Genomic DNA, 24812 nt, shown 5'->3' with positions numbered 1-24812 from the left:
AAACTTTCAATTCAATTCAGTTTTATTTATACTATGTGGTCACTAATGAGCAACAGATCTGTAAATCAAACTGAAAGATAACACTTATAAAGATGTTATGGCAAAGGTCCCATCAGGTTTGATGAGTAACATCAGCTTCCTTTTTGAATCATGTTAATACTCACTTAAGTCCAACATTTGTCTTGTTTAGCTTTGTTTTTGGTCTCCACCAACTACTGACCTGTCACTGACTGCATCTGTCTCTCTGTTTGCTACCGAGTTAGCATTGTATTAAGGCTTTACACTGTTACAGAAAATAGCTGCTTACTGCTGGAACCAGTGACTCTTGCCACCACAAGCAACATCCTTTATATTATACTTTGTGACAAAAAACAATGATTTGTAGAGCTAAAGATTCAGACTTAATTTGAGGCAAAAAGCATTACCTTATAGCAATGAGATCAGCCCATAGTCTTATAAAAGCCATCTGAGGTCCAAACGCTTCCATTATGTATGTGTAATGCCCGCCAGACTTCTTCATGCATGTTCCCAGCTCAGCATAGGACAGGGCTCCTGCAGTGACAGAGGTGACATATTAATCCTAGCTCAGAAACAAGAGGCTAGGTACATACCAGTCCCAGGACTGTTAAACTGTCTCAGAGGTGTACTCTCTCCCCTTTGTGTCCATGATTAGAGCAATGTATTATTGCGCAAGCTGCCTCAGTTCTGTAGCAACATTTTTGAGTGGAAAAAAGCATCACATTTATCCATTTCAGTACAGGCTTGGCAACAGCCATTAGGTGCAGTGGGTCCTGGGTTCCTTCTGGTGCATGACAGTACCTAGCCTCATGCAGGCAATTCCTGGAGAATAAGGGAATTGATACCACTGACGTGACTGACCGTCCGTGCCCTAAACACACACACCCGCCCTCTCACATCATCTATAATTGACTGAGACAGGACTCTTCCAGACACTAAACCAAGGCACAATGTACATTTCAATTCCTTTAATTTTAAATATGTTTATATTGTCTATCCTGTAAAATAGTCAGATATCTATTCATATTAATGTACAGAATTCACCTGCTTGCTGCTACTACTGCACATTCACCCAGTGTATATACTATATATATATATATATATATATATATATATATATATATATATATATATATATATATATAATGTTCTTCCTCTACACCCCCCCCCAATTTTTGCACATGTCGAGGAGCGTGTCAGGCTACATTTGTGTGTTATACTTGTATAACTATGCATGTGACAAATAATAAAGAACCTTGAACCTTGAACCATGCTTGCCTGAAATAAAAATCCATAGAACACCTCTGAAAAGTTATGTTTCGGTCCATCTGACACCATCGGGTTGCACCTCAGACTGCAACTCAGACCTCAGATCCTTTCGGGCTGTCTTTGACTTCAGCCCGGTGTAGGCTGATAATGCTCATTTCCATCGAGTGATGTGGCATTCTTTTGTAGAGTTGGATGTCTCGAGACCGGTCTTGGTCTCGAGACCACTTTTACGTGGACTTTTGTCTGGGTCTTGTCTTGGTCTCGACTGACTTTGGTCTCGGTCTTGATCTCGCTGTTTCGGTCTTCTCAAATCGACATAGTGTTCAGGAGATTTGGAGTCAACCATCAGCGGAGCGGGGGTGGTGGCTTACAGGGCTTAAGCCCGGGTCATTTTTTCAGAGTGTAATTTGTTAGTTAGATGCCTGCCTGACAACTGTATAAAACAAAAACAACACACGAAGCACAGAGCGTACCATCGTAAATTCCCCCTAATTTTGGTATGATCCGAGCTCAGGCACTAGGCGACTGAGCACTAGTGATTAGTGATGTTCGATTCGTGAACGAATCATTCAATACTCGAGAATCACTTTACTGACTCGTGAATCATGATTCACAAGCCCAACTGACTCACTGACTCATCCCTGTTGCTGTTAGCAAGCTAATTCCATTAGTAGAAATATATCTAGCTTATAATTAAAATTGTGGGGGGGAAACAACAGCCAGTTTCTTAACAAAAGCATTTCTGCTCTGAACTGGAAGAAAAAACCTTGAGTAGAAACCTCACATCAAGAAAATAGCTCCTTGGTTCACTGTAGCATCGCTCAGCTAACATGCTAACAGCACATTTGAGTTACTCACCCCCTCCCTTGCTGTGCTGAATTGTAGCATAAACGAATCACTCAGGACTGACTAACCCCCTTCCTTGCTGTGCTGAATCGTAGAGTAAGCGAATCACTCAGGACTCACTCCCTCCCTCCTGGCTCACAGCTAAAACGAGTTGAACGAATCACTCACTCACTCACCCCCTCCCTCCCGATTCGCAGCTTCTTCTTCTTCTTAGTTAGCACCAACGTTAAGGTACATTAGCGCCCCCTGGTACACAGCTCAGTGGACCCTCATGCTTCATGAGACACACTCACCCCTCCCTCTCGGTTATCAGCTGTTGAAACTCAGAGCGTGTTACCTTGGAAGAGTCGCTCCTTCACCGAAGACGAAATCCGATAGTCTGACTGACGCAGTATAACATTCAGTCTACACTTTGTTTTTTTGAAAAGATCATAAGCAGACTTAAGGAAAAAATATATGAACTGCTGCTGCAATAATGTAAGTTAAATAATTAGAAATTCGCTATTTCACTAAATTATTTAGATAAGAAAATATATATGTGACACATTTGAGGAAAATACTAATAATAAAAAAACAGAAAATTCTAAAGGTGTTTGTGTTTTTTTCCACGTGTATGGGGCAAGGGGGCGGTACTACGGTGTTGTTTGCCGGCAGTGCGAGTTAAAGATACGAGGAACAATGGATAGTCATCGAAGAAGCGATATTTGGATGCATTTTCAAATGAAAAGTGCAACACACGCACAATGCAACATTTGCAAGACAGTTTTGTCTTTTCGAGGGGCAAGTACATCAAATATGAGAAGACATCTCAGTAGCAAGCACCCCACAGTCATGCTACAACAACAGCACAGTCAAAACGCAGCTACTAGCATTGGACAACCTAGCAGCCAGCAGCAGGAGCAACAATCTTCAACAGCAGCATTATCAACAGCGGTCACATCACCTGTTTATTCCAGCAGCACATCAACAAGTACTCAGAAAGAAAATACAAGCACACACACAGCAGGGCAAGAACAACAATCAGCAAAAAGAAGACAGAGCCAGTCTTACATGGGAGCATTTGTGTCAAGGCCCATGATACCACTTCAGCAGAGCAAGGTTGACCAGGCTCTGGTTAAAATGATTGCCCAAGATTTTCAGCCCTTTTCAATCGTTGATGACAGAGAATTTAGGGAGTTCACCAAGGCACTTGATCCTTCATATGTTCTTCCCAGTAGAAGTACAGTATCCAGACAGCTGATGCCCAATTTGTTTCAGAAGATAAGAGCTGATGTTCAGGAAAAAATCAAGACAGCACCTGCTGTGTGCTTAACAACTGACTGCTGGACCTCCAGCACATCAGCAAGTTACATGTCTGTTACATGCCACTATGTGACCGAGTTTAAGCTGCAGTCAAACTTGTTGGACTGTTTTGAATTAAAAGACAACCATACATCTGAAAACCTGGCTAGAGAGCTGGAAAGCATTGCAACTGAATGGGCCATTATGGAAAAGATAGTTGCATGTGTAAGTGATAGTGCAGCCAATGTCAAGAAGGCTGTGGGTGACATCCTGCACTGGAACCATCTAAATTGTTTTGCACACATTTTGAATTTAATTGTCAGAAAGGGAATCCAGCAGTCTCAAATTCAAGAAATTATTAGAAAGGTAAAAGCAATAACTGAATATACACGCCGCAGCACAGTGGCTTCTGCTAAACTGAGAGAGACACAGCAGCAGATGGGACAGCCCCAACTACGACTGAAGCAAGATGTGCCAACCAGGTGGAATTCCACTTATTACATGCTGAAGCGGATTGCAGAAGTGAAGGATCCCCTCATTTCCACCCTGGCCTTGGTAAATCCACAGCTGCAAACCCTGTCACTTGAAGAGTGGGAGATGGTCAAGGAAACCTGTGAGGTCCTGCAGCCTTTTGAGGAAGTGACTGTGGAACTGAGTGCCGAAAGGTATGTTAAAATAGTGTCATAATACATGTATATATTTCATGTTGTGTCATTACATTTGCCTAAACACATTTTTCAATTCTTTCCCAGATAATAGCATTTAAGATGTTTCTTACAACAGCTTATAATTAAATGTAAACTGTAAAATGGTTTTATATGACAATGTATGCTTAATGCACTGCACTGTAACTGCATTAAAACGCATGGAACTATAGTCTTTCCTTTATTTCTCCTCAACAGGTTTGTTACTGGATCAAAAGCCATTTTAATGGCAAGAGGGCTGCAGAGGATTACTGCACACAGACAGAGAAGTCCTTCCATCTATCAGCCAATCCACAACATGGTAGACATCCTCATGGCAGAAATTGTCAAACGGCTGGGGGGGATCGAACAAGTGAGCCTGCTTGCAGATGCTACACTTTTGGATCCCAGGTTCAAGAAGCATGCATTTTTACATGATAGACATGCAGAAGATGCTGTAACAAGAGTTGTGGGAGCTGCATCAAGGTCCTTAAGACCACTGCCACTGGCAACACCCAGCACAGAGGAAGGAGAGGGTGTCCCACAGGCCAGTACTTCCACTGAGACAGTGCCTGTGATTTGGGCCGATTTTGAGGAGCGGGTTGCATCACTGAGGCCAGGAGTCCAAAACCCCTTCACAGAGGCAATGCTGGAGATTAAAGGATTCCTGTCAGAGCCACTCCTACCCCGGACATCTGACCTCCTGGAGTGGTGGAAGTCCCGTGCCACTGTCTTCAAAAAAACCTGCGATATTATGAAGACGAGACTCTGCATAGTGGCAACTTCCGTTCCATTAGAGCGGATCTTTTCAAAGGCAGGACAAATAATTACAGACAGGAGGAACCGCCTCAGCCCTGGAAAAGTTCGGGAGCTTATTTTCCTCAATGCCAATCTGTAAGGGACAATTAATTTTGAAGTGGACTAGTACTTTTGAACACAGTAATCTGTGAATTTTATTTATTTTTATTTTTATTTTTGATTTTGATTTTGTTGATTCACATTTCATTTTCTATCTGTCAGAAATTTCATTGATATTCTATTGAAATAAAAATAAATGTTCCCTTTACAAATCTTTATTTTTTGCTCTTTTTTGCTCTATAAAAGAGTTGTTTTTCTTTTTCAATCACTCATCTTAGCAATAGGGTTTACATGAAAAGACAAACAAATTAAGTTTGCATGAAAATGTAAATTTTTTGCACTCTCCTAGCAACTGACTCAGTGACTCAAATGACTCAAAACACCCGATTCATTTTGGTGAGTGACTCATTCAAACTCGATTCACTAAAAGGAATCAAATTTACCATCACTACTAGTGATGGGATTTCCAGCTCTTTTTAGAGAACCGGCTCTTTCTGCTCGCCTCACTAAAAAGAGCCCGCTCTTTCGGCTCCGAACCGGCTCTTTAGGTTGTTTTGTTGCTTTAATTAATTTATTATTAACAACAATATAAAATTATGCACAAAAGGAATTACTAATGTAAAAAAAAAGTGGTTTTATTTATATATGTTTATATATAAATATATGCGGTGGCCCCTAGAGACAAAACACGTACGAACTCCAAAGCACATTTCTAGCGTTAACTGAACTTCCAAAACAGAGCTACCTAGATCACTTAAATTACACAATTGAAAGCATATGTGAGAGCCAGTTCTCTAAAAAGAGCCGGAAATCCCATCACTATTCAGCATCACTCTGAGACAGGATATTTCTAACTTTAGAGATGTTGCGCAAATGGAAGAAAGCAGTCTTACATATGTGCGTTAAATATGTGCGTTAAAGGACATGTCCTGGTCAAAAATGACTCCAAGGTTCCTCACAGTGTTACTGGAGGCCAAGGTAATGCCATCCAGAGTAAGAATCTGGTTAGATACCATATTTCTAAGATTTTCAGGGCCGAGTACAATAACCTCAGTTTTATCTGAATTAAGAAGCAGAAAGTTAGCGGCCATCCAGGTCTTTATGTCTTTAAGACATTCCTGCAGTTTAACTCATTGTTGTGTGGTATCTGGCTTCATGGACAGATAGAGCTGGGTGTCATCTGCATAGCAGTGAAAATGTATGCTTTGTCTTCTAATGATGCTGCCTAAGGGAAGCATGTACAATGTAAACAGAATTGGTCCTAGCACTGAACCCTGTGGAACTCCATAATTGACCTCAGTGTGTGAAGAGGACTCTACATTTACATGCACAAATTGGAGTCTATTAGATAGATATGATACAAACCACTGCAGTACAATACCTGTAATACCTACAGCATGTTCTAATCGCTCTAATAGGATATTTTGGTCGACAGTATCGAATGCTGCACTAAGGTCTAGCAGGACAAGCACAGAGATGAGTTCACTGTCAGAAGCCATAAGAAGATCATTTGTAACCTTCACTAAAGCTGTTTCTGTGCTGTGATGAGCTCTGAAACCTGGCTGAAACTCTTCAAATAAACCATTCCTCTGCAGATGATCTGTTAGCTGTTTGACAACTACTCTTTCAAGGATGTTTGATATGAAAGGAAGGTTGGAGATTGGCCTGTAATTAGCTAAGACTGCTGGGTCTAGAGATGGCTTTTTGAGTAAAGGTTTAACTACAGCCAGCTTGAAGGCCTGTGGTACATAGCTGATTATTAGAGATAGGTTGATCATATTTAAGATCAAAGAATTAATTAATGGAAGTTTTGTAGGAATGGGGTCTAAAAGACACGTTGATGGTTCTGAGGAATTAATTATTGAAGTTAACTCAGAAAGATCAATTGGAGAAAAAGAGTCTAACTTAACATCAATGGTACTAAGAGTAGCTGTAGATAATATTACATCTGTGGGATTATTACTGGTAATTTTTTCTCTAATGATAAAAATTTTATTTGTGAAGAAGTTCATGAAGTTATTACTAGTTAACGTTAAAGGGATGGTTGGCTCAACAGAGCTCTGATTGTTTGTCAGCCTGGCTACAGAGCTGAAGAGAAACCTGGGGTTCTGATTTTCTTCAATCAGTGATGAATAGTAAGATGTTCTGGCTTTGCGGAGGGCTTACTTATAAAGCAGCAAACTATTTCTCCAGGCTAAATGATGATCCTCTAGATTTGTGACACGCCATTTCCTCTCCAGATTACGAGTCATCTGCTTTAGGGTACGTGTTTGAGAATTATACCACGGAGTCAGGTACTTCTGATTAGAGACCTTAGTTTTCACAGGAGCTACAGTATCCAGAGTCGTACGTAGTGAGGAGGTGATATTATTAACAAGATGATCGACCTCTGTTGGAGTAGTATTCAGATAGCTGCTCTGCTCTGTGTTGGTACAGGGCATTGAAGATGATAACAGAGGGTGGATTATATTCTTAAACTTAGTTACAGCCAATGTTCCCTCTAATTGTTCATGTGTTGGAGCGAACACACAAACTCTCTGAGCGGTCCCTTGGACCACTGTGAGCAACAGCAGACGTGTCCGCTGTGGTCACGCCAGCATCAAATCCATCTAAGTTACATGGTTTATTAAAGTAATCAAATTACAGCATTTATGTTAGACTACTTTTAATTAACTGCTTTAGCCCACTTACAACGAAAATTTTAAAAAAAATCTTTTTCCTGACCTGTGTAGGATGTTAACACTATTGGAAGGAAAATAACTTGAACTCCAATTTTGAAAACACAACTTTCTTTTTTTTTTTTCTATAAAGCTCTGACTTGTATTATGAGTCTGTGGTCTGGGAGAGAGTCTGTAACTCTCTGTCTGCAAAATACAGTAAATAATGACCAATGTTGGGCAATTAATTATAGTTACTTCTTCAAAAAAGTAACTGAGTTATGCAAACAACAAAGTTTTTTGCAGCTGTTTACCTAAAAATGCAGCCAAGATGTTTTTAAATAAACATTTCACACTATTTACAGAACAATCAGCTGTTCTGCATCAAATCTGATGCCACACAAATTATTTGTGTCACTGCAAAAATAATTTCTGTCCACTATGAGATGAAGGAGAACAACAGCCTGATACCTGCAGGCCTGACAACAGGAGATGTATCACTGCTGTAACACCTGTAACATTCAGCAGTCGCCTCATTGTTCTGACACACACAACAAAACTATTGACTACACTACACACTAACTACACAAGATTTGCGCTAAACGTCGCAAATCTCTCACATCTCAAAACACCGCTGTCACTCCTACAACTTCCCCCTTCCTAAACAACTAAATGCCATGTTGCCATATCATTTTTCTATTGGTCGACATGGTACATTTTTCGACCAACAGGAAAGGCTGGGGTTTCTTTGGGTTTTGTTCTTGTTCACAGGCGGAGAGCGTTTTTGAGCATTTTCCTTATAAAACACAGTTTTTACCATTTCTTCCCGCAGTAAATATAAACAACGATAGTATTCAGGAAGAGCCAAACATTGCTATGTGGAGTGAATAAATAAAAGTATATTTACGGTGGCCCCTCTGTGCTTGTTTCCAAAACCTTGTCTTCTGACTTTTTTCTCTTCCTTTCAGATCACTGATGTTCTTTATTTTTCCCTCTTTCACTCTATTTGACCATCTTTCCCTTTATGAGAAACTCTTTCTTCAACTCAGGCTGGCTGTTAATGTTTTCTCTCCTTCTTTTTTGATCATCCCTGTTCCTTCTCTTTCGTTCCTCTACTGACAGCTTCCCCTTTGCTATTTTAGCCTGAAATGTACCATTTTGTAATCACTATAATTTTTCTGAACCTTATGCTTTTTCACAGATTAAGGATGAATATTCACAACACAATTATGCATTAAGCAATAGAAATGCTATCCAGCCATTAAGTTTGATGTCATTAGCTGTTTCCAGGTCCAAACTCCGCTGCAGATCCCAAAGTCAAAGGAACTCTGCGGCATCACTGAGAGATACAAACTCTCTAAATTCTTTCATCTTTAATAAAATGATCAGTGTGGCTCTACCAGGTGCAACATCCAGGTATCCATGAAGACAGAAAATTTAAATCTTGCATTTCATCGACTTTGGTGTTGACGCACTATGGTTGTGACACAGAGTTTTATCAGAAAGGTGTGCAATAAATGAAATAAAAACAAACAAATTATCACAGCAGTGACCTCATGGCATGTGTATCAAACAGGAAGTGGTAAAGGGGTCCTCAGAGTGTAAGCTGCCCACAATAATTCCTGATTTTTTTGTACTTTTAAAAAAATCTGACGGTGTTGACAAAAACTCTGGACACGATTTTAATCACTTAAAAAATATTTAAAAATAAATTTTCAATTGCATATTTTGATATTATATAAGGTATTGACTTAAATACTTAGTGATGAGAGCCATGATGTTAAATTTTACATTACTTTTAATTTTTTTTCTGTATTGTAATATTATCACACCTGCTTCTGGACAATGGATTTTTAAGGTACTGGTAATGAATTGTACCATTTAAAATAAATATATATTTATAAAAAATGCAAAATTGTAGTTTTGTTGTATAAACATTGCCTTGGTTTGTCATGGTCCTGGGCCATGTTGGCCCAGTATTCTTAGTTTCCTGTATTTTTGTATTCCTTTTTTAGGCCATGTTTCCTGAGTTGCCCTGTTGTGTTGTTCCCTAAGTGTATTCATGAGCCCTGCTCCTCCACCAGTCTCTGAATGAAGGTAACGAAAACATAACTAGTGATCCTGACATGACTTCTGTCTTCCTGGAGGTAATAAACAAGGTGATTTTGAACTGTTTTGCTCCAGCACCATTACCTCCACTCAGGAGATGGAGGCTGAGATCAGGGTTAACGTGACACCATTTTCTCCTGCCTCTGTGAACTCATCACTAGATAGGATTTTGGCCTTGAACAATGGTGTAACCACTCACTCTCAGCCTGAAGTGTCACCTGCTTCAGTTAATGGTTTACGTACCGTTTTACCTGTATCTGTCTCTCCACTCAATATAGTTATCACTCTGAAGCCACAGATCACTGCGGGTGCAGGTTCCAACAAACACATTCATCCAACACACCACAGTCATGCTACCACGGTGCCATTGGTTAGGTCCATACCTGTGTATTTACTGTTTTTCCAGGAGTCAGCTCCTGATGATCTAAGCCTTGTTTTTGTGGATCGAGTGGCAATTCTTGTTTTCTGTATGGTTGAACCAGCTCCTCTGAGCCGCACACTACCATCGGTTAAGTCCAACCAGCTTATGTTGACCTCTCCTAGGATTACTGAGACTGGGCCAGTAACCTGTGAGCCGCTTTAGACTGATGCAGACTCTGGGAACCTAATGATTGCTGGCTCAGAACTGGTGGTCACTACCACTGCTCATTTCATGGTCTTTTGTGCCAAGATATTAAGCCCTATAGCATGTTTTTCACCCGCTCTTTCTCTCTCTGGGATTGTGCCTCAGCAGCCTGTGTTTCCTCAGCTCCTAGTCCAGCCAGGGGCCTCTATAACTGTTTGTCCTGCATCTGCTGTTGAACTCCCGGGTGTGCCTATCTGGCACCCTGCGGCGACACCACCGCTTCACGTCACGTCAGCTGGAGGGTCCGAGGGTCCCGTCCGACAGCTGTTTTTCGTCTCCGCTGGCGGCTCTGGTCAGCCCGGCCAGCACCTCCTCGTCTCCGCTGGGGGTTCAGGGGAACGCCTCCAGCCGCTCTTCGTCTCTGCTGGCGGCTCTGCTCAGCCTAGCCAGCACCTCCTCGTCTCCGCTGGAGGGTCCGAGGGGCCCGTTCAGCCGCCTGTCTCCGCTGGAGGGTCCGAGGGGCCCGTTCAGCCGCCTGTCTCCGCTGGAGGGTCCGAGGGGCCCGTTCAGCCACCTGTCTCCGCTGGAGGGTCCGAGGGACCTGTTCAGCAACCTTCCTCGTCAACTGGGGGGCCCGAGGAGCCCGTCCAGCCACCAGCTGCTCCATCAGCTGCAGCCTCGGAGTCCCCGTCCCCAGCTTCCACGCCGCCGCCAGCTGCAGCCTTCGTGTCTCCACCCATGCCGTCGCCATGTTGGCCCAGTATTCTTAGTTTCCTGTATTTTTGTATTTCGTTCCTTATTTAGGCCATGTTTCCTGAGTTGCCCTGTTGTGTTGTTCCCTAAGTGTTTTCCCTTCGTGACTCTTACCCCCTGTGTGCCCCTCTGTGTATTCATGAGCCCTCGTCCCTCTTTGTGTTTATTCCCTGTTTCCCCTGCCCGTTATGTCTATGTTCTCCCTGTGCTCTCTCTCTCCTCCGGTCTGAACCCCCGTGCACTTCCTGTGTTACTTTGTGCCTCTCGCGCCTGTATACGTCATGTTACGTTCACTCCGCCCTGTCTCGTTATGGTTATCTGTGTCCCCGTGTGTTCCCACTTCCCTCGTTAACCCTCTGTGTATTTATGTCTGCGTCTCCCTCAGTTCTGTGTCGCGTTCTCCCTCATGCTAAGTGGATTTCCCTTTGTCTCTCTGCGAGTGTTAGTTTATGGTTCCCAGTTTAAGTTTTGTATTTTCTGTGATCTGCCTTCCAGCATTAAAGCTGTGATTTTGAGTTTATCCCCTGAGTCCGTGAGTTTGCATTTTGGGTCCTCATCCTGCCTGCCACACAGCGAGCCATGACATGGTTTGTCTTTTAGGCAGTTGGGTAACACTTGTATGCATATTTTTAACCACAAAATTGGGTTTTATCTGCTGGACATGTTTTGTCCCTTATCTCAAGAATCACTGATGTTCCAAGATGGCGCGGCCACGTCCAGACGCCTTCCTGACCGCTCCGCTCCGACTATCCACTTTTCTTGTTTTTTACTTATTTTTTGCTCTGGTTTACATCCCAAAATCCTCTAGTCTTATAGTATACGACAGCGGATCACTTGTAAACATCGGTGCCAAGGTTGCACATCTAATCTTGGACACTTTTAAACCTGACCCTTCCTGGCCGCCAGAGATTCTACACGGCGCGGAGAACAACAAAGGACGGGCCGCTCATCCGAGGCACAGAACAAAGAAGCGCCGGGGAAAACGCGCTGGTATTAGGAACAGACTGAGACAGCAGGCGCATCGCGCACCACTGCCCAGTATCCTACTGGCCAATGTACAATCCATGGAGAACAAGCTCGATGACATAATAGCAAGGGTCACCTTCCAAAGTGACATGAGGGACTGCAACATTCTGTGCTTCACGGAGACATGGCTGTCCCCCACCGTGCCGGACCAGGCCGTAACTTCGTCGGATTCATTCTTTGTGCTCCGCGCGGACAGAACGGCAGAGTCGAACAAAACCAAAGGTGGAGGAGTGTGTTTCATGGTAAACAGAAAGTGGTGTGATGCCAGGAGCATTTCTACTCTCTCCAGCGGCTGCTCGCCACATCTGGAGTTCCTGAGCATTAAGTGCCGCCCTTTCTATCTGCCCCGTGAGTTCACCTCAGTCATCGCCACGGCGGTCTACATCCCACCCCAAGCGGACACAGGTATGGCTTTGTCCGAATTACATGATGTGCTGAGCTCGCTTCAAAACAAGGACCCGGGCACAGCCCTCATTGTAGCAGGAGACTTTAACAAAGCGAACCTCAGACAAGTCATGCCAAACTTTTACCAGCATGTCTCGTGTCCAACGAGAGGGGATCGGATTTTGGATCACTGCTACACGCCATACAAGCAGGGCTACAAAGCTGTCTCACACCCGGCTTTTGGGAAGTCTGACCACAACGCCATCTTCCTCATTCCCCAGTATAAACAAAGCATACGGAGGGAAGACGTGACCACGAGGGAGGTACAACGGTGGACTGCCCAATCAGAAGCTACGCTACAGGACGCACTCAACGACGTAGACTGGGACATGTTCAGAGTATGCGCAGTCGACATCAACGAGTTTACGGAAGTAGCAGTATGCTTCGTCAATATGCTAGCGGAGGAGATTATCCCCACTGCCAGAGTCACCACATTCCCAAACCAGAAACCGTGGATGGACAGATCGATCCGCACTGCTATAAATGCCAGGACCGCCTCCTACAACGCGGGTCTCGCCACTGGCGATATGAGCGCCTACAAAGCGGCCTCATACGGCGTGCGGCGCGCGGTGAGAGATGCCAAACGCAGGTACCGGGAACGTGTGGAGTCCCGCTTCCACCAGGGCGACACACGGAGTATGTGGCACGGACTACGCACCATTACGGACTACAAAGCCAGGGACACTGCGCCGATCAACGCCGACTCTGCCCGTTTCGAGGTTAGCCAGGCGGCTAATGCTATATACCGCCTGACTACCGAGGACAGTGACGTCATCAGCGAGAGCCCGGTGACCAGCATCGCGGAGCATGACGTCCGAGCGGCGCTGAGGAGAGTGAACACAAGGAAAGCGGCGGGGCCAGACGGCATCACCGGCCGTCTGCTGCGCTGCTGTGCTGACCAGCTAGCAAGTGTGTTCACTTACATCTTCAACGAGTCCCTGGCGAAGTCTGTGGTCCCCACATGCTTCAAAAGATCCACCATCATCCCTGTGCCCAAGAACAGCAAACCCTCATCCCTGAACGATTACCGGCCAGTTGCACTGACCTCGGTAGTAATGAAGGTGTTTGAGAGGCTGCTGAAGAACATCATCTCCTCCTCCATCCCAGACACCACAGATCCGCTGCAGTTCGCCTACAGATCCGCTGCAGTTCGCCTACAGATCCAACAGATCCACAGAGGATGCCATCGCCCACGTCCTACACACCACTCTCAGCCACGTGGACAAGAAACAGGGTAACTATGTGCGAATGCTGTTTGTTGATTACAGTTCAGCTGGGGTGGCTGTAGCTCAGGTGGTAGAGCAGGTCATCTACTGATCGGAAGGTTGGTGGTTCGATTCCCGGCTTCCCCTAGTCTGCATGCCAAATATCCTTGGGCAAGATACTAACCCGAAATTGCTCTCCGATGCATTCATCGGAGTATGAATGTGTGTGAATGTCAGTTGTGCTTGTGCAAATGGGTGTGAATGGGTGAATGCACAAGTTGTGTAAAGCGCTTTGAGTGCTCAGAAGAGTGGAAAAGCGCTATATAAGAACCAGTCCATTTACCATTCAGCGTTTAACACAATAGTGCCCTGCAGACTGTTCACAAAGCTGAGGGATCTGGGACTTAACAGCCGTCTGTGTGCATGGGTGTTGGACTTCCTCACTGGCAGAACTCAGGTGGTGAGGGTGGGCAGGTGCTTCTCCAACAGCAACACCATCAACACAGGAGCACCTCAGGGATGTGTCCTCTCGCCACTGCTCTACTCCCTCTACACTTCAGACTGTGTGGCCACCCATGGCTCCAACACCATTGTGAAGTTTGCTGACGACACAGTGGTGTTGGGTGCCATCTCCAACAACGATGAGGCGGCCTACATGGATGAAGTGAAGAATCTGGCATCGTGGTGCCAGGACAACCACCTCCAGCTGAACGTCAGCAAGACCAAGGAGCTGGTGGTGGACTTCAGAAGGGGTCAGCACAGAGACTACAAGCCCATTATCATCAATGGAGCTCCAGTGGAGAGGGTGCAGTCCTTCAAGTATCTTGGTGTCCACATCTCCTCAGACCTGACATGGGCTGCCCACATTCAGGTCCAGACCAAAAAGGCTAGGCAGCGCCTGTATCACCCACGACAACTGAGGAAGTTCAGGGTCTCTCCAAAGATCCTCAGGATTTTCTATACAGGCGCTGTGGAGAGCATCCTCACACAGAACATGACATCGTGGTTCGGGAACAGCTGTGTGAAGGACCAAAAAGCTCTCCAGAGAGTGATCCGTACAGCAGAACGCTGCTGCAGGATTGCTCCCCCCCCGCTTCAGGACACCTACACCAGGAGATGCCGGACTAGAGCAGCGCAGATACTGAAGGACCCGTCCCATCCTGGCAACAAACTGTTCCAACTTCTGCAATCTGGTAGAAGGTTCCGCATCTTCCGGGCAAGGACAGAGAGACTCAAGAGGAGCTTCTCTCCCCAAGCCATCCGTGCCCTAAACACACACACCCACCCTCTCACATCATCTATAATTGACTGAGACAGGACTCTTCCAGACACTAAACCAAGGCACAATGTACATTTCAATTCCTGTAATTTTAAATATGTTTATATTGTCTATCCTGTAAAATAGTCAGATGTCTATTCATATTAATGTACAGAATTCACCTGCTTGCTGCTACTACTGCACATTCACCCAGTGTATATACTATATGTGTATATATATATATATATATATAATGTTCTTCCTCTACACCCCCCCCAATTTTTGCACATGTCGAGGAGCGTGTCAGGCTACATTTCACTGTGTGTTATACTTGTATAACTATGCATGTGACAAATAATAAAGAACCTAGAACCTAGAAAAAAGTTTTGTTTCACTTCCATTTCTTCCTGTAGCATGTTGAAGCTCTACTTGGAACTTTGTTAGCCAGTTCTCAGGTGGTCTTAAACTTTATTGGGACTGGATTAATCTCTGACTCTCTCCCACAGCATGTATTTGTCCTGTGTTCCTCCCCTCAACCCCAATCAGACCTACCCCCCCCCCCCCCCCCCCCCCCCCCGCCCCCTCCAGTTCTGCTGGAGCTTTCTTCATGTTAAAAAGACGTTTTTACTTCCGGCTCGCTCAAAGGAGGTCATGCAATAGTTGTGGTGTTTATTATTGAATGTCAGGATGATTGGCTAATATGTCCTGTGGTTAATGATCAAATCAGAATTGATACATCTCGTAAGTTCTGGTGGTTGTTAAGTTCACTGAGAGTCTGAAAAATTACATAATTCAAGTGTTATCTTTCTCAAAGAAACCAAGCAGTTATGTATATTCACATATTGCACAAGGTAACAAACCCATGAGCACATCTGTCATTTTTTTTCAAAGATTTGAAAATGAATTGAGAAATCATTAGTGCACACAATTAAAACCAGGAAGTGAAGAATTGCCCAACTGTTGAAGGTGGAGCCAGGAGAGCCCCCGGGCAGAGGTTTTGTCTGTGTTCGCCCATGTCCATCTCTGTTGACCTCTGGCCTGCATGTGCTTTAGGCAAAGACCGCAGTGGAGCTTCAGCTCTCCTTTGTTGGACTTGCACTGCTGTGGGTATTCAACAACAGATTCTGCTCTTCTCCAGTGTTTTTTTAGTCTTTTTGTTCCCAATAAGACTCTGACCAGTCAGAACTGAATTCAGGATTAGACTGCAGATTCTGACCTGAATAAACAGCCTGTAGGCATAGCACATCCTCTGTGTAACATGACAGAGGCCACATTTTGGCATGGACATGCAGATAACAGGCGGAAGTGCTGCTGTAAAGGTCCTTGGGTTTCAATACTTGAGATCATCATTGACAGCAAATGAGTTATGTTCATGTGTAAAATGAGTTTGTCCATTTACATTTCTAGAAACTGCATAAATATGTCTGTAACTTCTAAACAGTCAGTGCAATGTTTTTGTTAAACCCTTCAATTAAACTGAAACTCTGTATTTCAATCACATCCTGACTGTTTGATTTGAAATCCACTGTGGTGCTGAAGACAAAGCTACAAATACGCATAGTTAGGTCCATATTTGTTGGAGCGAGACACAAAGTGTGAGAATATTCAGAATAAGTCGCAGAATCACAGCAATCATGCAGGAAAAAAGTTTTATAAGTGTTGATGCTGTGTGACTTTTACAGTCTCCAACAGTGAGTTATCAGGTCACTGTGTATGTGTAGCCATGTTTACAGCGATGCTGTGAAGCAGACTGAAGTTTGACTGAGACTTGAAGATCAGACCCAAGTTAGTGAGTTCAGCCCTGATGGCTGCCATAAAACTTTACTCTGAAACATTCAGCTCATGGTTTGAAGCAGATTTTTGTGGCTGTGAGATGAGCCTTTATATTAAAATCATCACTACACTTCTGATATTTGCATTAGTGAACTGTAAAATAGCAGCTTTAGCACAGAAGAAGCTTACTCGACGGTTTCAATACTGACAGTGTTTTTGGCAGTGATGGTTACATCTCTTCTTTTTTAATCTTACTTTATACAGAAAACAAATGACTTCTGTTTGTTACTTTTCTGACTTCTTTTTATGTCTGTTGTTAAATCTCTACAGCCACAAACAGTTTTCTGAAGCTCCACCAGTATATTACAAGAGCAGAACTCCTCTGCTCATATTCCAACTCACCAAAGAGGGACAGCACGCCACAGGCAATCCACACCAGCAGGGACACTCCCACACTTCCGGAGTGCTTCAGGATTCCCTTTGGTGAGATGAAGATCCCGGCTCCGATGATGGTCCCAATGATGATGGAGATGCCTCGGAGCAGGGTCACCTTCTTCCCCAGTTCTACCTTTCCGTCCTCACGCTTGAGTTCTGTCCCGTTTGAGGAAGCTTTGTGTCCATTTGCTGCAGTTTCTCTGTGAGCAGATGCAGAGCTTCCAGTCATCTCTGTACACAGTGCCTACCACGCTTCTTCTCTTTATGAATGCTCTGTCTGTGACTGCAGACACCCCGTCTTTGTGACTGAAAGTTACAAAACTCTGAGTTAAGACTAAAGGCCAGGCAGGCCGTGCTCTCTATCTCTCTCTCCTCCCACCCACCAACCTTCACTCTGCCCTCCCTCTCTCTTATCTCTCTCACTTACGTCTCACTTTCCTGCCCGGCTGTCTACCCTTTGACATCACCAAACTTTTCTCTCCTTTCTTTCTTCTCTGCACTGCTGTCTCACCCTGAGTTTGCCTTCCTGCAGCCCCTCTTGTGTAAATCCTGGCTCACGTCAGTGAGGTGTTGCTCTGTTGGGTAATCATGACACAGCAACCTGTTTTTCAACACAGACTCACTCGTTTCCTCATCTCCACCCCTTATCCAATTTCTCTTTTGTCTAATTTCCTCTTGTAATTCAACGTCCTCCTCTTTTTATTAACATGACGACACAGGTCTGTAAGCTGCCCTGGGATGATTTCAATCGAGGCGAGCAGGTAAAACCAGCTTTCCTGGGACAGCAGCAACTTCAAAGAGCTATACAAACTGCTTTACTTCGAGGTGACCATGGTACTCAAGGGAACAGAAAATAAGGAAGTATTAGAAACCCTGTAAGGGCTGGTGAAACACTGCTCTGTTTTATGTAAAATCAAAGTTAGCTACTGAACATGCATATCATTGTTTTCACTGCTAATCAAATTATCATGTAAGAAAACAAAGGCACAGGAATAAAAAAGGCTTTCTGCGTCTTTCTCTTCCCATTCTGCTGCCTTGTGAAACAATCCTGCTTCTCTGTTTCCAATGGTCAAAACCAAAATGTTGTTTTCTCTGCTAAGCTTGAAAATTGTATTGGCTGCATGGTTCTTCTTTCTGATATCTGGTTTCATAAAGTTATGAAGAGTGAATGAATAGTGGCATTGTAAAGTGCTTTGGGTGCCTTGAAAAGCGCTATATAAATCCAATCCATTATTATTATTATTATAAGTTTGATCAATACATAAAAGAGAAATATGTTCAAGTAGTAACAATGACTGCTTGCATGTCTGAATTTTGTGCGCGTACATGATCGGGCTTCAGCCTTGGTAGATTAGTGGTGACAGTAGGAATGTGAGAAGATAAGAACTCTGTCACCAGATGACCATCATACATGATTTTACATGAAAGAAATTCATATGTGAATTTTACTAAATTATGCTTAACGTTGATCAGAAAATAACACAGTGTTTCATGAATGGGAATTTTACCACATCCAATAAATAAGATAATAAAAATTTTGAAGGGATTCTGATAGGAGGAGTCACTGAGAGCCTGTACAGAGTCTGACATTGGTGTGTGTCTGCGGTGCAGGATGGGGCTGCAAGACACACACCAGTCTCTGAATGTCTGACTTGTAAAGCGTGTAATTTAATAAAAAGAAATTGCATTAAATAAACTGTGATTGACAAAAACACAGTTTTAAAAAGGAAAAGAAAGAATTCATCTGGAGGGAGGGATTATGTTACAATGAATGTGTCAAAGTACAGTTAAATAAACTGAATGAAACATGAAGTGAATTCTATACAGGGAGTGCAGAATTATTAGGCAAATGAGTATTTTGTCCACATCATCCTCTTCATGCATGTTGTCTTACTCCAAGCTGTATAGGCTCGAAAGCCTACTACCAATTAAGCATATTAGGTGATGTGCATCTCTGTAATGAGAAGGGGTGTGGTCTAATGACATCAACACCCTATATCAGGTGTGCATAATTATTAGCCAACGTGCTTTCCTTTGGCAAAATGGGTCAAAAGAAGGACTTGACAGGCTCAGAAAAGTCAAAAAATAGTGAGATATCTTGCAGGGGGATGCAGCAGTTTCAAAATTGCAAAGCTTCTGAAGCGTGATCATCGAACAATAAAGCGTTTCATTCAAAATAGTCAACAGGGTCGCAAGAAGCGTGTGGAAAAACCAAGGCGCAAAATAACTGCCCATGAACTGAGAAAAGTCAAGCGTGCAGCTGCCAAGATGCCACTTGCCACCAGTTTGGCCATATTTCAGAGCTGCAACATCACTGGAGTGCCCAAAAGCACAAGGTGTGCAATACTCAGAGACATGGCCAAGGTAAGAAAGGCTGAAAGACGACCACCACTGAACAAGACACACAAGCTGAAACGTCAAGACTGGGCCAAGAAATATCTCAAGACTGGTTTTTCTAAGGTTTTATGGACTGATGAAATGAGAGTGAGTCTTGATGGGCCAGATGGATGGGCCCGTGGCTGGATTGGTAAAGGGCAGAGAGCTCCAGTCCCACTCAGACGCCAGCAAGGTGGAGGTGGAGTACTGGTTTGGGCTGGTATCATCAAAGATGAGCTTGTGGGGCCTTTTCGGGTTGAGGATGGAGTCAAGCTCAACTCCCAGTCCTACTGCCAGTTTCTGGAAGACACCTTCTTCAAGCAGTGGTACAGGAAGAAGTCTGCATCCTTCAAGAAAAACATGATTTTCATGCAGGACAATGCTCCATCACACGCGTCCAAGTACTCCACAGCGTGGCTGGCAAGAAAGGGTATAAAAGAAGAAAAACGAATGACATGGCCACCTTGTTCACCTAATCTGAACCCCATTGAGAACCTGTGGTCTATCATCAAATGTGAGATTTACAAGGAGGGAAAACAGTACACCTCTCTGAACAGTGTCTGGGAGGCTGTGGTTGCTGCTGCACGCAATGTTGATGGTGAACAGATCAAAACACTGACAGAATCCATGGATGGCAGGCTTTTGAGTGTCCTTGCAAAGCAAGGTGGTTATATTGGTCGGTGATTTGTTTTTGTTTTGTTTTTGAATGTCAGAAATGTATATTTGTGAATGTGGAGATGTTATATTGGTTTCACTGGTAAAAAGAAATAATTGAAATGGATATATATTTGTTTTTTGTCAACTTGCCTAATAATTATGCACAGTAATAGTCACCTGCACACACAGATATCCCCCTAAAATAGCTAAAACTAAAAACAAACTAAAAACTACTTCCAAAAACATTCAGCTTTGATATTAATGAGTTGTTTGGGTTCATTGAGAACATGGTTGTTGTTCAATAATAAAATTATTCCTCACAAATACAACTTGCCTAATAATTATGCACAGTAATAGTCACCTGCACACACAGATATCCCCCTAAAATAGCTAAAACTAAAAACAAACTAAAAACTACTTCCAAAAACGTTCAGCTTTGATATTAATGAGTTGTTTGGGTTCATTGAGAACATGGTTGTTGTTCAGTAATAACATTATTCCTCAAAAATACAACTTGCCTAATAATTCTGCACTCCCTGTATATGTATGACCCAATGTTTGAATGTGACAGATTTTCTGTGTTAAGACTGACAAAGAAAATAAAGTGATTTTAAAGTTTAAACTTTGTGTTAAATCATATCAAGATTCAAGGTTCAAGGTTCTTTATTTGTCACATGCATAGTTATACAAGTATAACACACAGTGAAATGTAGCCTGACACGCTCCTCGACATGTGCAAAAATGGGGGGGGGGGGGGGGGGGGTGTAGAGGAAGAACATTATATATATATGTAGCAGCAAGCAGGTGAATTCTGTACATTAATATGAATAGACATCTGACTATTTTACAGGATAGACAATATAAACATATTTAAAATTAAAGGAATTGAAATGTACATTGTGCCTTGGTTTAGAGTGTATATCAGTCCGATAGACAGAGACTGGATGGAGATTAGGTGAGTAGACATTAATAAAGTGACGTCCAATAAGAGAGGGGACAGAAAGGGTTCTTCTGCAAGATAAGGATCTAAGACATCCACAGCTGAAAGTGACACCAGAACCTGTGAACCTGCAAACTGGTTGTATATTTTTGACTTTCCAGTTTAGCTGTGTTAGATGGTTAATTCAGGATACATCATACTTCCACTGGGTGATTATCATCAACTTGGAACGCAGCATAAATGCATCCTCAGGTCTGGTTGTGCTCATCCTTTCTCTAACCTGTGAGTGCAAAAAGCTCTTACAGGTTACTCTAGAGCTGTAATTATGACCTTCCCTTGGGGCCTATTTTCCAGGCCACTAGAGTTAAGCCCAGGCATTAGAAGTGCCACAATCATTGGAGGAGCGTTAACACGTGGGACTAATAGGATTTGACCTGCAAGGCGACTCAGGTGTTTGCTTATGTGATCAGAGTGAGCAGGGGAGACACCTGGACGAGTAGTGGGAGAGTCTCCTCACCCAGCCCTTTATTGCCTCCTGGGTAAGACTCATAGGATCAGAGGTTAGGAAGTTCTTATCAGAGAGCCGAATCCACACTTCCCATAAAGGAGTCAGGGATGCAGATGGACACACTGGCTGCTCCTTAAATCTGTCATTTCACTGATTTATTGTCATAAACCAAGTTGTAATCTAATTATAATTCCAACTATAACTGTAACTGTAATTATAATGAACAATTTATTGATTGAACATTCCAAAAAATATTATTAGTCATTAATGAGAGATCTAATTTAATACAGTGGGGCAAAAAAGTATTTAGTCAGCCACCGATTGTGCAAGTTCCCCCACTTAAAATGATGACAGAGGTTAGTAATTTGCACCAGAGGTACACTTCAACTGTGAGAGACAGGATGTGAAAAAAAAATCCATGAATTCACATGGGAGGATTTGTAAAGAATTTATTCGTAAATCAGGGTGGAAAATAAGTATTTGGTCACCTCAAACAAGGAAAATCTCTGGCTCTCACAGACCTGTAACGTCTTCTGTAAGACGCTTTTCTGTCCCCCACTCGTTACCTGTATGAATGGCACCTGTTTGAACTCATCATCTGTATAAAAGACACCTGTCCACAGCCTCAAACAGTCAGACTCCAAACTCCGCCATGGCCAAGACCAAAGAGCTTTCGAAGGACACCAGGAAAAGTATTGTAGACCTGCACCAGACTGGGAAGAGTGAATCTACAATAGGCAAGCAGCTTGGTGTGAAAAAATCACCTGTGGGAGCAATCATCAGAAAATGGAAGACATACAAGACCACTGATAATCTCCCTCGATCTGGGGCTCCACGCAAGATCTCATCCCGTGGGGTCAAAATGATCATGAGAACGGTGAGCAAAGATCCCAGAACCACACGGGGGGACCTGGTGAATGACCTGCAGAGAGCTGGGACCAAAGTAACAAAGGTCACCATCAGTAACACACTACAACGGCAGGGAATCAAATCCCGCAGTGCCAGACGTGTTCCGCTGCTGAAGCCAGTGCATGACCAGGCCCGTCTGAAGTTTGCCAGAGAGCACATGGATGATACAGCAGAGGATTGGGAGAATGTCATGTGGTCAGATGAAACCAAAGTAGAACTTTTCGGTATAAACTCAACTCGTCATGTTTGGAGGAAGACGAATACTGAGTTGCATCCCAAGAACACCATACCTACTGTGAAGCATGGGGGTGGAAACATCATGCTATGGGGCTGTTTTTCTGCCAAGGGGACAGGACGACTGATCCGTGTTAAGGACAGAATGAATGGGGCCATGTATCGTGAGATTTTGAGCCAAAACCTCCTTCCATCAGTGAGAACTTTGAAGATGAAACGAGGCTGGGTCTTCCAACATGACAATGATCCAAAACACACCGCCCGGGCAACAAAGGAGTGGCTCCGTAAGAAGCATTTGAAAGTCCTGGAGTGGCCTAGCCAGTCTCCAGACCTCAACCCCATAGAAAATCTGTGGCGGGAGTTGAAAGTCCATGTTGCTCGGCGACAGCCCCAAAACATCACTGCTCTCAAGAAGATCTGCATGGAGGAATGGGCCAAAATACCAGCTACTGTGTCTGCAAACCTGGTAAAGACCTATAGTAAATGTTTGACCTCTGTTATTGCCAACAAAGGTTATGTTACAAAGTATTGAGTTGTATTTTTGTTATTGACCAAATACTTATTTTCCACCCTGATTTACGAATAAATTCTTTACAAATCCTACCATGTGGATTCATGGATTTTTTTTTCACATTCTGTCTCTCACAGTTGAAGTGTACCTCTGGTGCAAATTACTGACCTCTGTCATCATTTTAGGTGGGGGAACTTGCACAATCGGTGGCTGACTTAATACTTTTTTGCCCCACTGTACATAACACAGCTGCATCTCCATCCTTTTCAACTGAATGTCTGCGGTTTGAAATGCATTATTCATGAACACAAAGTTAACTAATACGCTAAGCATACTTTGTACTTTTTAAAAATTATTTTAGCATCAGTACATTGACCTATAGTCAATTGAGACTGAAATGATGTAAAACATAACATCTACTTCTGCACTACTGCCAGTGCCACTTTCCCAGGTTTAGCTTTCATGTAAACAGAAAGAAACAAAGCTTTTGTTAGGGATATTTTTTACAGTGCAGAGGATTTGTTGTGTTAGTTCAGTGGTTCTCAAACTGATGCCAGAAAGAAAAGGTTCAGTCAGCTGTGGACAAGTCCAAACATGACAGTCTACCAAAATTTAATCTGCCACTAAGTCACCAGAGAACCTCAAGAAAAAGATGGAACAACGTCCTTCACTTGTCTGTGAAGGTTCTCAGTCATCCAGGTCATTGTAGTCAAAGGAGCTTGCAAAGAAAAGCGTCTGGACTTCTTTAAGTTGCTTGAAGACGTTTCACCTCTCATCCGAGAAGCTTCTTCAGTTCTAAGGTCGTCCTTCACTTATTGTCATTCATTATATTGTCACAGCCTTTATTTCGAGTTGTCTAGCAGCGCCTGTCAACCATACTGACCTTGCCATCACTGGAAAGCCCACGTTTAGCTATTTACTGGCTGTCATTTGAGGAAGTTTCATCATTAGATGACACAATGTAGGATTTTGTTTTTTGGGGCATGGGTGTGTCTCCTGTGGTTTTGCCTGAAAGCCTTTGTCAGCAGTATGTCGCAAAGCACCAAGAGAAGCCTTTTTCAAATGATTATACTCAGCGTTTTGGGGTTGTTTTTCTCTGACACATTTTGGCAAAAAAAAACAACATTCTGAGACCAGATATTACTGATAAATTCACAGAAGTACACAAAGTTAAGAAAATGAGGTGACAACCTAGTGGGCCTCTTGTGCTGACACGGTTTGGGTCTGCTGTACAAAAGCACAAAAATGCTCTTTATCATCAAACATTTCTGTTCTCAGAGCAAAGATTTCAAGTCAGCAAAAAGCAACTTCATCAAAACATTAACTGAGGAAAAATCACGTTTTACTCTCACTGTTCTAGCAGCACATAGAACATATTTAATCCTATTTTTCTTTCATTTGTCACCTCTCTGTAGCAACATATGTACAAAATAGCTCTAACATTGTAAGTCATCCCTCAGGATCAGTGAGTCGGCAATCACATAACTTTTGAACATA

General features: G+C 43.2%; 1 protein-coding gene across 3 annotated transcripts in view; it reads right to left on the bottom strand.

Annotated features, from left to right (window-relative positions):
- slc7a11 (solute carrier family 7 member 11) overlaps positions 1-17726 on the bottom strand; it is a 52602-nt gene extending 34876 nt beyond the window's left edge. The window contains exons 1-2 of one of the 3 annotated variants that reach the window (XM_085414051.1): positions 17148-17726; positions 426-552 (exon numbers count right to left, since the gene is read on the bottom strand). In XM_085414051.1, the coding sequence (XP_085270177.1) occupies positions 426-552; positions 17148-17409 (389 nt within the window). In that variant the 5' untranslated portion in view covers positions 17410-17726. The remainder of the gene's footprint in view (positions 1-425; positions 553-17147) is intronic. The other 2 variants (XM_085414041.1, XM_085414030.1) reach the window with 2 other exon arrangements.
- Positions 17727-24812: the final 7086 nt, after the last annotated feature.

This window comes from Rhamphochromis longiceps, linkage group LG2 (genome assembly GCF_057381845.1).
Source record: "Rhamphochromis longiceps isolate RC_006_pf linkage group LG2, R_longiceps_female_GT1.1, whole genome shotgun sequence".
In the NCBI taxonomy this organism is placed as follows: domain Eukaryota; kingdom Metazoa; phylum Chordata; class Actinopteri; order Cichliformes; family Cichlidae; genus Rhamphochromis; species Rhamphochromis longiceps.
Note: the sequence above shows the minus strand (reverse complement) of the source record. Positions and strands in the feature narration are given on the sequence as shown.